At 38.2% G+C, this 14,010-nt stretch overlaps 1 protein-coding gene across 2 annotated transcripts in view; it reads right to left on the bottom strand.

Annotated features, from left to right (window-relative positions):
• Arfgef1 (ADP ribosylation factor guanine nucleotide exchange factor 1) overlaps positions 1-14,010 on the bottom strand; it is a 97,522-nt gene that overhangs the window by 15,816 nt on the left and 67,696 nt on the right. For both annotated transcript variants that reach the window (XM_021644436.2, XM_021644437.2), the window contains 10 exons: positions 10,925-11,015; positions 7,663-7,703; positions 7,404-7,573; positions 6,640-6,791; positions 6,334-6,506; positions 5,218-5,378; positions 4,267-4,397; positions 1,850-1,979; positions 1,173-1,308; positions 952-1,090 (listed from right to left, as the gene is read on the bottom strand). In XM_021644436.2, the coding sequence (XP_021500111.1) occupies positions 952-1,090; positions 1,173-1,308; positions 1,850-1,979; positions 4,267-4,397; positions 5,218-5,378; positions 6,334-6,506; positions 6,640-6,791; positions 7,404-7,573; positions 7,663-7,703; positions 10,925-11,015 (1,324 nt within the window). The remainder of the gene's footprint in view (positions 1-951; positions 1,091-1,172; positions 1,309-1,849; positions 1,980-4,266; positions 4,398-5,217; positions 5,379-6,333; positions 6,507-6,639; positions 6,792-7,403; positions 7,574-7,662; positions 7,704-10,924; positions 11,016-14,010) is intronic.

The raw sequence follows: 14,010 nt of genomic DNA, 5'->3' as shown, positions 1-14,010 counted from the left end.
CCAGAAGCAGAAAGAAACACATGGTATATAATCACTTATAAGTGGATATTAGCTGTATAATATAGGATAAACATACTAAAACTTACAGACCTAAAGAAAAGCTAAACAAGGAGGACCCTAGGGAGGATGCTTAATCCTTATTCAGAAGGGAAAACAGGATAGATACCGGGAAGCAGAAGAATGGGAACAGGATGGAGCTACCACAGATCTCCTCTAAAAGACTCCACCCAGCAGGGGATGGAAGCAGATGCAGAGACTCACAGCCTAACTATGGACAGAGAGCAGGGAGTCTTATGGAAAAAGGGAGATATAGAAGAACCTGGAGATGACAGGAGCCTCACAAGGAGATCAACAAGGCCAAAAATTGCTGGGCCCAGAGGGGGACTGCAGAGACTGATGCATCAACCAAAGACCATGTAGGGAGAGGACCTAGACCCCCTGCTCAGTTGTAGCCCATATACAGCTCAGTCTCATGTGGGTTCCCTAGTAAGGGGAGAAGAGACAGTCTCTGACATGAACTCAGTTATCTGCTCCTTGATCACCTCCCCCTGGTGGGGTGACCAAGCCAGCCCACAGAGGAAGAGGATCCAGGCAGTCCTGATGAGACCTGATAGGCTAGGGTCAGACCGTAGGGGAGGAGGACTCCCCTATCAGTGGATTAGGGGAGAGGGATAGGGGAGGAAGACAGAGGGAGGATGGGACCTGGAGGAGATGAGGAAGGGGCCTACATCCAGGATACAAAGTAAACAAATTGTAAATAATAATAATAGTAATAAAAGAAAAAATCTTATAAAACCAGTAGAGTCATTAATCATGACCCAAATTTTGGATAATCACATTGGTGTGGTTTACAAATAACTTACTCCATGTAGTTTCACAGTTTACTCATTGCCCACTTTTAGGCCCAGTCAATATAACAATGTAAATGTAGACCTGCGTATAAAGTCTTACGCGTGTGGAAGTGTGGTTTTGAAGATATCCAGGGTGCAGTTACACGTTTTATCCCAGATTTCTAGAGTAAACTTTTCACCATTCAGAATAACCACATTTTCTAAGCAGTTTGTACCAGACCGCGCTAACTGCTCATTGTCTAGAAAAGAAGAGAGAATTCATTTACATATCCCCAGGATGACATGTCATACTTGATGTTAACACAACCAGTGCAGACCTACCTTGTTGTACACACCAGTAGAGCTGGGCAAAAATATCATCCAAAAGTACATCACTGAGAGCTTCTAAATACTGGGTGAGTACGTCACATATTGCATAAAGGGCATGGTTGCAAGTTGTTGTCATCCATTCAGCTTTCTGGGGTAAAAGGAGCCATGAAATAAAGGTCAGACTGTCCATCAACCACTAGACCCTGTCAAATCTCCTCCCTCAGATTACATTAAAGATAACTGTAGAAGTCTCCGTTTAGTATTGCTTATATAGGACAGAGAGGAAAAATAAGGCTCTCTTGCCTCAGAGCCTGAACTACAATGCTGTAAGTGGTTTATAGTAAAATACACTGAAATAAAACTAATTTTACTTTGAATTCTTTACAAACAAGAATTCAGCATCTAATACTAATAAAAAGTTCCTGGTGTTTCTTAGCTATGACTATAACAAGATATAGAAGAAACACTGGACAATTTAATAAAAGCAATGAAAATAAAAATTAAGTAATTCAGTCCTATTTCCAAATAGTGTCCTTGCTAATGAAAGAAAATGCTATTATTTCTCGTGTGTTGAAGAAACATATTCTAGGAATTTCTTATGTTCAATGTGTTTAATTTCAAACATTCAAATGTACAGGGTGTAAAAGCCTGAAGACTGTTATAACTTTATGCTGAAGGTATTTTCTTACCTCTGTCTGCTGTTCTGGCAATTTCATGTTGTCAAAGATTCTGAAAACAATTCTAAATAAGTCCTGCCACCAATGTTTTTCATAAGTGTGGCCATATGTTTTCATTATTTCAAACATTACTGTTAAGCCCCTAAAATAACAGAACACAGTTAGGAAACTGTAATATAAAGAAGCGAAACTTCCTAAGAGAGGTTTAAAAGTTTACAAAGCTACTAAAAAAAAAAAAAAAGGAAAAGAGAGAAGCGTTAACACTGGTTGTTAATGAATATTAAATAGGAAGTAATTTAAGGTGTAAAATAACAGGTTCCTTTAGAACACATAATTCAGAAAATAAAAACTATAAAGCTCTGGCCTTTAGTTTCTTTTATTCTTTCCCACTCCCACCACTCCAGCTATTAAAATCTGTAAACGGAATTTGTGGTTGTTTGAAGAGGAATGGCCCCCCACACTTCATACATATTTTCATGCTTGGTCACTGACACTGCTTGACAGGATCTGGAGGGTGGCCTTGTTGGAGAAGGTTATGTCACTGAGTGTTTCCAATGTTCCAGCAAGGCCCAGCGTCTTTCTGATGCTGATCCCAGATTGCTCGGTTCTCTCTCCAGCACCACGTCTGTCTGCCTGCCTGTCGTCATGTTTCTCAACATGACGATAATGACTAAACCTCTGAAAGTGTGAGCCAGACCCAGTTAAATGTTTTCCTTTTTAAGAGTTGATGTGGTCGGCCATGGTGTCTCTTCACAGCAATAGAACATTGACTAAGACAGAATTATAGACTGAAATAAATCATCATTTGAATGAATATTAATTTTGCAGATCTATGGGAGAGGAAGAAAGGGCTCACAGAAATCTTAAGAATGACAAAAAAAAATGGTGTTTGGAAAAATCATCTTCAAAGGGTTCTGGGGACTTCCAGCTACCAGCATAGACCCAGCTCACACAGCATCTCCACACAATAGATCTATTAACCAATCCACTGGCCTAGTCTCCATGAGGGAAGAGATCTGCATGTTGCTCACTTCTTGCTGTATTCTCAACAGTGTAATAACTCAGGCAAACAGTCAATTTGTGATGAACCAAATAAACCACCTAAAGATCATCTGACAAGCTTTTGAGCATTAAAACTGAAATTCAAAAGTTGCCTTTCTGATTTATTATTTCTTAACATAATGCTTTTATGAAATTATTAAAGTTTTATCTTCTCCATATATGTAACCGTGTCTGGTAATATATCAGCATCCTTTAGTTCTGAAGTTTTTATTTCTGGAAGTGTTAAAATGGTCGGTTAAAACAAAAATGTCTCTGAGAATTCCCTAAGGACTGGTACAGAGCCTAAGTCACATGTTGCTGTGCTCCCAGGCCTAGCACGTCTGACATGTAGTAGGTTCTCAAAAGGGTATATAAAATAAGCATGATATGCTCCCTTAGCAGGTCCACACCACCTTGAAACACCTAATGCATGTTATGAATAATGGTAGAGACTGAAGTAAAGGACTTGCTTCCTTTCTTATGTCAAAACTGTATCCATCAAAATCAAACTGGGAATTTCAGCCTGAGGAACTTTTCCCTTTTATAGCTGTATTTGTTATAACAGAAATTCTGATGAAAGAGATAATTCAAAGAAGGGCTTAGACCACAGAGGTTTCTCATGAAACTCAGCACTACAGATAACATTATCAAACATTTTACTTCACACTTTCACAAGGCAGGTTGCTGGCAGAGGACCATCTTAGCAACTTGTTAAAATTACAGACTGTTCATTTAAAAGTCCTTTTAGCCACGTGTGGCTTACTCCTGTAAACATAAGCACATGGGAGGGAAGGACAGAAGGATCAGGAGCAAAAGCCCAGCCTGAGTTACATGACATTTTCTATCACAAAAAGAAACAAAGCTAATTAACTTTTAAAAATGCTTCTACCATTTACCAGGAAGAAATTTTGTTATTAATTCCCATTCCTGAGTAAAAACAAATGTGTGAAAAATGTTTACAATATTAAAAATAGACTAAAAGACAGATAAGGAAAGTAATATATTTTATTTTACACTAACATATCTAGTAATCATTTAAAAATTTTAATTACAAGTTATTCACTTTGTATTAGTAATCATATTTTTAATACAGACTAAAATGTGCCTTTTTAGTTTTCTGTTTTGTTTTGCTTTAGTTTTTCCAGACAGGATTTCTCTGTGTAGCCTTGGCTGGTTCTGGACTCACTCTGTAGACCAGGCTGGCCTCGAAATCATGCTACCACCACCTGGCTGCCAAGCTTGCCCTCTTGCTTGTATGCTCTCTATCTAATTTTAATATATTTGGTAAAAAACAATTCTGTGGTCTGTAAACTTTTGTGTACCCACCAAAAAAGTTAATTAGAATAAAAACAAATCCTTCAAATTAAATTTTCAATACGGATTGTTACCTGGTTCTTACATCTAATTTGCATCTATTGATGATACATGATAACTCAAAGAGAATCGGGAACCATCCTCTCACCCACACCCGGTCTTCAGGCGCCACATTCATGTCATCACTTGTGTACTCCTTGAAAGCCTTCAAGAGGAAAGGTGGGATGAGAAAGGCAAAGCTAAACATCCACATGGTCAATTTCATATTTCTCAGGAAAAACACTGAGTGCTTTAACAATCAAAAGTGGGAAACAATACACAATCATTTACAAAAGCTGAAGACATACAACTGTAAAGAGCCTTGGACTACACTCTTTTTTAAAGTTGGCTTTTCAGAGCTAGAGATGACACAGCAGTTAAGAACATATCCTACTCCTGCTGGAACTGGGTTTGGTTCCCAGCATGCCTGTGAGGTGGTCCTCAACAGCCTGTCCTCTCCAGCTCCAGAGAATCAGATGCTTCTGGTCTCCAGACACCTACTACACACATGTACACACACCCCTTCTCCACATCTACACATAGTAGTCTCAGATAGTCACATTAAAATCAGCAGCCAGACTGTCAATGAAGCCTTTAATTTCAGTGCTTAAGTGTACACTCATCCATAGCCAATTAATTTCAGTGCTGCAAACACAGGCAATAAGGCGGCAAGGCCAGGCTTCAAAGCTTCTTTCTCCTTTACTTGCCTTGCAACTATGGGCACATTTTTAAACTTGTCTGTACCTGTTTCTTTATCTATATAAAAATGTAATACTATCTGCCCCATATTAAGCTAATAAACACACACAGAACACCTGATACCTACAGTAACGGCTAGTATAGTCAATGGTTGTTTCAACTCAGAATCACGTTGAGATTAGTTTTGGGTTCAAAATAAATGCTTTCTATACCCTAAGTTCCCAACAAATACAGATTTAAGACTATACTCAGTACTTAGCAAATTTTATTTACTAAATGATGTATACCTGCGGTCGATCAGACACATATTTTGCACAATGGCGAATAAGTCGAATTGCTTCCATACTTGTATCTGGAAAAGCTGCATTACATGCGAATTCAGATAAACACTTCACTGCATCCTGGAAAGAATCAATGGTGGCTGGAAAATGTTTTTCAAATACAAGAGCTAAAACAGAGAAGAAGAAAGAGAAATAACTACAAATTTTCAATTATTTTAATTATATCCAAAATATACTATCCTCTAATGTAGCACATGCTTCCTATGGGTTGTCAAGGGCTATGAAATCTAACAAATCTTTGTTCACACTATGAATATACTGCATAATAACGTAATGAGTGCATTATAACTATCCTCTGCATACTGTCTTTCGCAATGCCTACAAGGACAGTTGTTTTAAAGTGCATGCATGCCATACAAATGTTAAGAACACCACACCACCACCACTGTAAACACAAATTCCTGAAAAGCAGCTGTGCTTGGCTGTGAACAACAAACTCCTGGAAGAAGTTTCTGTGTCTGGAGAGGCTCAAGGACAGAATGGAGTTTCAGTACTGTAGACAGATTGAGAGTTTGTAGGTTCAAAATCGAATTGCTTTATCTTGAGCTAGTTTTAGCTTCTGGAACAACCATTCCTCTAGATCTGAACTAATACCTTGTGATAATTAATAACTTCTTTTAAGGTATTAACTTAGCAGAATCCAAGAGCTAAAAATGTCATCAATAGCATCTTGGTACTATAAAACAGAACCGCCCCCCTCCATCTCAATGTATCTGCCTTTCTGATGTACCCACCAATCATTTATGACTTTCTTTGTTCTGTAAAAGTCTAAGAACCATATGAAACTGCATCTATATTGAAACATGGAATTTTTGGGGTAACCAAATCTGCATTCCCGGGCCATGGTCATTCCAAATGGCTCCAGAATAAACTATCTCTTATCTTTTTGGTTTTTGTGCTGAGACTACTATTACAACAAATACTATGGTTTTTCACGCTGGTTTTAAAAACAAAATGTGTAAACCTAAAGCCACATTACAGTCGTAATCGTATTATGCCTGAATTATCAACTCAACACACTCAGCTTCTCTCTCTGCACTTGAATAGTTAAGGACTACTTACTGACAATGTGCCCGGTGGTCTGAAATGCAAGCTCTACTATGCTTTCATCTTGGTCTGATGCAGCTAGATGGAATACTGAGAAAATGTTCTTCCATCCTGAACGAATATTTGCAGCCTGAGAATTAACCATCTGAGCTATACACCGTACAACCATATCTCGAATTGTCGGAGACCTAAAATAATAATATAGTAGCTTAAGTATACATCACATAAAATTCAACCCATTTCTTTTTCTTTTTTCTATTTTTCTCCCTGATACAGAACATAAGTTATCACTGATATTATTCAACTCATTAAACACATTACCTGTTTCGTTTCATTATATGTTCAAAAGGCCGTAGGAAATCCTTTTGGAATCTGAAGTTTGCAAGCTCCCCTTTCTCTAAAAACTTCATTGACAGCTGCCTCAGGGAGTCCACTGCAAATATGGCTACATCTTCATTAGGATTGCAACCAACCTGTAATGGCAACAAGGCCAAGATGCTAACGTTAGAGGTAGAACTATAATTCTTCTTTTTTTTCCTGAGGAAAAAGTACAAAGAAATGAGCAGCATAGGAAGGCAAATCTTAGGCTCTTCACACAGGCATAAGCACGCAAAAACTGAAACACAGTATTTTAAAGAAACTGTTAGTTTCAGCAATCATTTCTAAAAATAATTCAACTCAAAGTTTTTGTTTCCTTAAAAAAATGTACGTGAATGTGTATGTCTGTTGTCTCTGTGTGTGTATATTTGTACACGTGTATGGATGTGCAAAGAGATATAGCGTGGAGGACATCCGAGTCTCCCAAACTAAAGTTGTAACTCTAAGTGGTTGCAAGCCGCTAGGTGTGGACACTGGGAATTGGATGTGAGTCCTTTGTAAGAGCCATCTCTCCAGCCCTTCTTTTTCTTATTGAGACAGGATCTTGCTATGAATGTAGCCCAAGCTAGCCTTCAACTCATGGGTAGTCTGCCTCAGCTTATCCAAAATGCTGGCAAAAAAAAGTTTGTAGCATGATTTGTGGAAGGTTTTCTAAAGTTAATTATAAAATTACAAATGAAAACAAATACTATAATTATTAAAAATACCTTATTAAAATGATCTCCAATAACTTCCCAAATCCGAGACCACTGAAGACGTATTCTTCCCATGTTATAGTATGATATTTCTACTATTTTTTGTAGACTAAACATTCTTGGGTGTGTAGTGGAAAGCAATTCATCCATAGACACAGCACAGAGCCAACGAACAAAATCAACTATAAAAAAAAATTTGCGTTTTAATCTTAATTTTACCACTTTTTAGACAAAAGGACAGCTTAGAAATAAACTAAATATTCATACTTACCAATAGCATTTCCATCTAGCCTTGTGGATCCCGTGAATATTCTGGGGAAAAAGTACCATATAATTAAAAACCTTATGAAGTCTTATTTCTGTAATGCCAACTTAAAAGTCATGGACTGGAGTAGTAACAGTTCTTAGGTGTTTTAAGAGGGCCAAATGGCCAAACGAGTATTTATTCACAAAACTGTTAATTGACAAGCGTTTTCTGAATTGTTTTTCCTTCCCACTTACATCTTGTACTCATTAATGCACACTGTAACCTAACTTCCATATTTGCACCTTCAGTGTTCTAAGATTACGAAGATATTACTCTGTGAAAGCAATGAACTGGTTTTCCAGAAAAGGAAGGGCTTTTCAAGTGTGCTGATAACCTATTAGCTTTAAGCACGTTCTCGACCACCGCGAGAGATATTTCTATCTCAGACCCTAAGTGAGTTCTTAAAGTACAGTGGTATCTAATTTTTTAAAATAATGTTCATTTGCTTGGAAGATTCATTTAGAACTTAAAAAAAAAAAATCACAAAGGCTCTCACTTAACCAAGATTTGGCCGAACTAGTTTCCTGACCATATACAAGTGTTTAAGGATCTCTACGAGACTCAGCTTTGTGCAGCTGTCCTGCCTGAGTCTCCTCTATGTCAGTGTTATCATCCAGGAGCTGGACTGTAAGCAGGAGTGCAGGAGTATGAGGAGACTACATCTTCACAAGTTGCATAATACTCCTCAACTTAAAATGCTACAACTAGATGGACATGATAAAGGGGGAACCTCAAAGACAGGGACAGCTCAAATATTAATCTTAAAGATACTGTAATAAGAGCAGTAGTTATTAATCACAAAGTGGTACTATATTTGTATATATATACGATATATATATGATATATATTCATCAACATATATGATATATACAAACACATTTAATAATCAATACTTTTAATAATTCAGTTTTTAAACAGAGAAACTCAAAGATAGATACAGCTTCTTCATAGTAACAGAACTAGTAAATGCCAGAGCCATGGTTCAAACTGTAGCAAGCTGACTCCAAAGTTTCCTGAAATATTTCTCTATACTGCATCATATTTACATGAATTAAATTTGCAACAAACTTTTTCAATATATTCTAGTTTTCTTCACTAACACAATCTGAATATCTCATATTCACCTGATTTTAAACTTCAGTGTAATAACAAGAATTGAGGAGGAGATAGAAAGACCTGGAGGGGACAGGAGCTCCACAAGGAGAATAAGAGAACCAAAAAAAAAATATCTGGGCCCAGGAGTCTTTTCTGAGACTGATACTACAACCAAGGACCATGCGTGGAGATAACCTGGAACCCCTGCACAGACGTAGCCCATGGCAGCTCAGTCTCCAAATAGGCTCCCTAGTAAGGGGAACAGGGACTGTCTCTGACATGAACTCAGTGGCCTGCTCTTTGATCATGTCCCCCTGAGGGGGTGCAGCCTTACCAAACCACAGAGGAACACAATGCAGCCAGTCCTGATGAGACCTGATAGACTAGGGTCAGATGGAAGGGGAGGAGGACCTCCCCTATCAGTGGACTGGAGGAAGGGCATGGGAAGAGATAAAGGGGGAAGGAAAGGTGGGAATGGGAGGGGATGAGGATGGGGGCTACAGCTGGGATACAAAGTGAATAAATTGTAATAAAAAATTACATTAAAAAGAAAAAACCAATAATAATAATAATTAAAAAAAAAAGAAACAAAAGCAGGCTAAAAACTGTAAAATCACAGCTCCTGATAAGGTATCACTTAAGTCTTTATGTATCGTTCATTTGGGTGAAATGAAGTAAATAATTAAAAACTTGGCAAAAAACAATTATGGGAGAAAATCAAGAGAACTGCATACCTTTTAGCCTGGTGGTTAAACTGAACCTAGAACATAAAATACAGAAAAACTACAAAGCTCTCATCTCAACCAAAGAAAATATGTGATCAGCTGATTTCTCTCAAACTAGAGCTGTTCTCATAGAAGGCAAAACCACAAGCAAAACATACCAGAATGAAAAAAAAAATTAAATAGAAAAGAACAACAGAGAAGACAAAGAAATGAGGATTTAACTGAAAAAAGCAAGTGGCAAGGTGTAGAACAGTAAAATGGAGATGGAGACTGCAATCCCAAGGAAAGGGTGCAGCAGACTGTGATAACAGCAAAAAAATGTAGAACAGAGACAAGAAGGTCAGAGAAGTACTACAGCCACCAGAGGCTACGCAGACCTGGTCAGGCTGATGGTAGAAGACAGGGGGACATGCAACCTGGATAAGGGCATTCAAATTTCTACTCACTATGGTAGCCTCTGAGGGGCCACTCTATTTGTAGCCATGTTCCACTAAAGCTAAGCTGTGTGTGGGGACAGCAGCCTATGGAGGCATTTATTCAAGATTCTTGGAATATCTAAATAGATTCTCATAATGACAACAAAGATGACTTTCTAGAAGACAAGAACATCATTTGAATGGAAGCTAGAGCTTGGGAAAAAAATGGCAGCTATTACCCACGTCTGTAGCTGTACAGAGGAAGAAGGACTCTGGTCAGACCATAGGCTGGTTCTATCCCCCAAATTTCTCTATGAATTAAAGAATAAAGCCGACATTGTAATCACTAATACAAAGCTAGCCAGTTGTGAGGATGAGCACAGGTGCACACTTCCCCCTGCCTCCAGTTTTATCTGAAGTAAATAATGAATTATCCTAAGTCTCTCGACCATCAAGTAAAAACTGATACATTTTGAAAGCTTTACATCTAAGTAGTTTTTAAAAAGTTGAATGCCAGTGTTATAAAACGTGGTTTCAATTTTGGGAACATCTACCTGGAAGTATATAGAATACAAATATTTTGAATACCTATTCAAAGAAATATATGAGAATCTCCAGTAAAACCCATTCACTTTATCTATAATGCTATTTTAAACCATGTACTCAGAAAGATAAATTAAACTTAATGTCCAAGGGTCAAAAAAAAGAAATAATTCTCTAGAAGAGAGATTTGTGGTTTTTTTTTTTAATCAAGAATATTTCCTTAATATTTTCAGCACTAATTATAACACATTTTTATATAATTAAAATCTTTCCTGTATTTTACATATGTGAAACCAAAATTAAAGTTACTGCATCATCAAAATCATATCACAAAAGTCTTCCATTACTTTCTAAAAGTTACTTTGGCAAACTTAAAATATTTTAAACAAGGAACAAAATAGGGCTGAACTAGTCTCCAAGTAAAAAGGGAGAAAGTGAACAACTTACCTATCTACAGCAACCACGACACTCTGAGAGCTGGTTTCTCCAATAGACTCCTGAATACTCGCTATCTGCTTCCAGTCCACATTTCCTCCAACTGCCACACGTGAGGGAGCACACACCATTTTTAGTTAGAAAACAATTCAAGGAATGAGTGCAGTTAGGAACTCTAAAACACTTTCTAAAGTCAGTTATTTTCCTAACAAAGAAACGATGCACTGGGCAACAGCAATGACAGTTACAGATCAAGGATACATACTTGTGCTCAGTGAGATAGACTACAAAATAACCAAGACATATTTGCAAGGATCACACAAATTAAGGGCACTAAGAATTTAGTTCACAAAATTAGTGGTACTGGACAAAATCTTCCTTAATCCTTAAGAAATGTTCTTTTGTGGATGATTCTGGTTGGTCACATTAGATTTTCTGTCATTTAATCTCCAACGTATTTAAAAGGGTTTATTGAAAATTCTTTGTATACACTAACATTTTCTTATCATTTTCCTTTCCTTCCAAAACTGTTCCATGTTAAGACAGTGAAACAATATTCCTAGATTTTAAGCTGTACTTAAGGGCTATCTTTGGACTGCGTGCTAGCTAGTTTTATGTCAGCTTGACACAACTAGAATCCTTTGAGAAGAGGGAAGCTCAACTGAGAAAATGCCTAGACCAGATGGCCAGTGGTACATTTTCTTGACTGATGACTGATGCAAGAGGGCCAAGTTCACTGTGGACAGTACCACCTCTGGCTTGGTGGTGCTGGGTTCTGTAAGAAAGCAGGCTTGAACAACCTCTGGCCCATAAGCAGATGTCCTCCATGGTTTCTGTTATCATGATGTTCAGGTCTTCAGGTTCCCTGAATTCCTGCCCTGACTCCCCTGACAGTGTAATATGAATAAACCCTTTCCTCCTCAAGTTGTTTTTGGTCATGGTACTTTATAACAGCAATAGAAGTCCTAACTCAGACAGAAACTGTTAGCATAAGTGGAGTGTTACTTTAACAAACTCGAACATGCTGTTGGGGTAAGGGGTGGGGGCAAGAGGATTGTGGAAGGAACATGGGCTAGAAAAGCCACCGAGTATTCAAAGCTTTAGCAAGCTGTTGTGGAAACTAAGAATAAGAATAATGATTAAAAACAGTACAGATGATAGAGCCCTGGCTTGTGATGTTTCACAGGAGAGTTTGGGTCCTTTTCAGTCTCTCCTGGGCAGTGTGTGTGATACTGTGTTAAGAATCTGTGTTGTCTGGAGGTAAAGATGGGGACTATCGACACCAGACAGCTAAGAAATTAGTGATGATTAGAAAGAAACCAGCATCATTAACCTACAATTTTCTAGAAAGAGTTTCCTCAAGGTCAGCACACAGAAGTGCTGTGTTCCAGGAGCTAAAGCTGCATCTTATTGCTGGCAGTTGAACTTGGTAATATGTAAGAGTCTCCCAGGAGGCACAGTTGTAAAGGCATGAAGGGGTCTTGAGGAGCAGCTGAGCTTGGCGCTGAGCTGTCAGGGAGGCCACTGGTGATAGCGCAGCCTCAGCTGAAGCAGAAGCCCAGGACTGAAGGTGTCATGGGGAGAGGCTAAGGCTATGTGGCAGGGTAGAGACCTGAAACGAGGTGTGTGCAGACCCCTTGCAGCAGAGACCCTAGTAGTTTTGGACATGCCAATACCATGGGATAGCTGCCAGGGACAGCAGCAGCTGTGCAGGGCAGCCAGCCTGAGCCTGTGACAAGCTACACATGCTGTGAACTGAAGAGACTTTCAAGCTCTTTGGAACCCAGATCTTGAGTGAATCCTAAGCAATGGACATGGAGTTATTCATACTGCTGGAGTTTAGTTTGGCTTGAACTGGCTGTGGCAGTGCCCCAGTTCTTTCTTCTTGGAGTAAGAAGGCATGCAGCTTAGTTTTCATTTTACATTGAGATCTTTGTTCTGTTTTTCAAATTATCTACACATTTCCATTCCTATATAGTTTAGGCTCTCACAGTCTCAGTCCTCAGCTGCTCAAAGTTCCCAGATTTATTTCTCTCTATAATATCTTCTTCACTTCACCCTTTCACAAGACCAATACTTCCAAACTTTCAACTTCCTTTTACTTATTATTTTAGGGTAGAAATTCTTCAGCCTGACACGTAAGTACCCTTTAACATTTTAATCAATGAGTGTCTTTATTCATGTTGTGTCAATCATCATACCCAATGTGAGTGTCCAATTAAGGATTTCACTCAATTGTTCTCATTTACCTCACACAGCAAAATACTAGGCAGAGTAGAATTATTCATACAGCACAAAAGTCTAAAAGTTAAGAACTAAGTCATATACATTTTTCATGTTTCTACCCTAATCAATATTAAACCCTAAATGGGTACTTAAAAATTATTTGTTGATCCTACTGACCAAATACTAAATTCTCTTCTGAATGAAAACACAGCAGATATCACTTAAGTCACTGAATTAAAATTACAGTCTAAGAACTCAGCAGTATACAAAGACATGACATATATATATATGTGTGTGTGTATATATTTATGTATATGTGTTTGTTTGTTAACTAAGACTAATGTTGATAAGAGAATAGGGCTGTTGGTCCATGGTAACTCTTCATATATGATGAAATATTAAATTGTGCTACACTGAAGGCATAAAAAAGAAGCTAAAGGAGAAGCAATCAGAAAGACGGACTAGTTATTTACACTAAGGGGAGCATGTAAACCTATGTCATATCTTAAGCTACTCTATGTGGTCATAATGACAAACTGGTCAGGAGGCACAAAGAAGGGAGAGAAGAGGAGGAGATAGACTGTACTGACACTAGAGGATATAAGGTGATCAGCAGTAACATCTGTCACCCCACTGACCATCAGCGTTGGTTTATTAGGCTGATATGGCTGGATCCTGGATGTTCCCTTCCTTCCTTACATCTCCAAATATACCCTCTCCCAAAAGCCACGTGCTCAGATCAAGAGGGCAATTTCTCCCCCAGAGGAAAACTTTTTAAAGAAAGATTTCTTGACTTTATGTATGAATGTTCTGACTGCACATACACCTGCACACTAGAGGAGGGGCCAGATATCACTATGGATGGCTGTGAG

Source organism: Meriones unguiculatus, chromosome 6 (assembly GCF_030254825.1).
Source record: "Meriones unguiculatus strain TT.TT164.6M chromosome 6, Bangor_MerUng_6.1, whole genome shotgun sequence".
NCBI classification, from domain to species: Eukaryota; Metazoa; Chordata; class Mammalia; order Rodentia; family Muridae; genus Meriones; species Meriones unguiculatus.
This window is presented reverse-complemented; position numbering and strand designations above follow the sequence as displayed.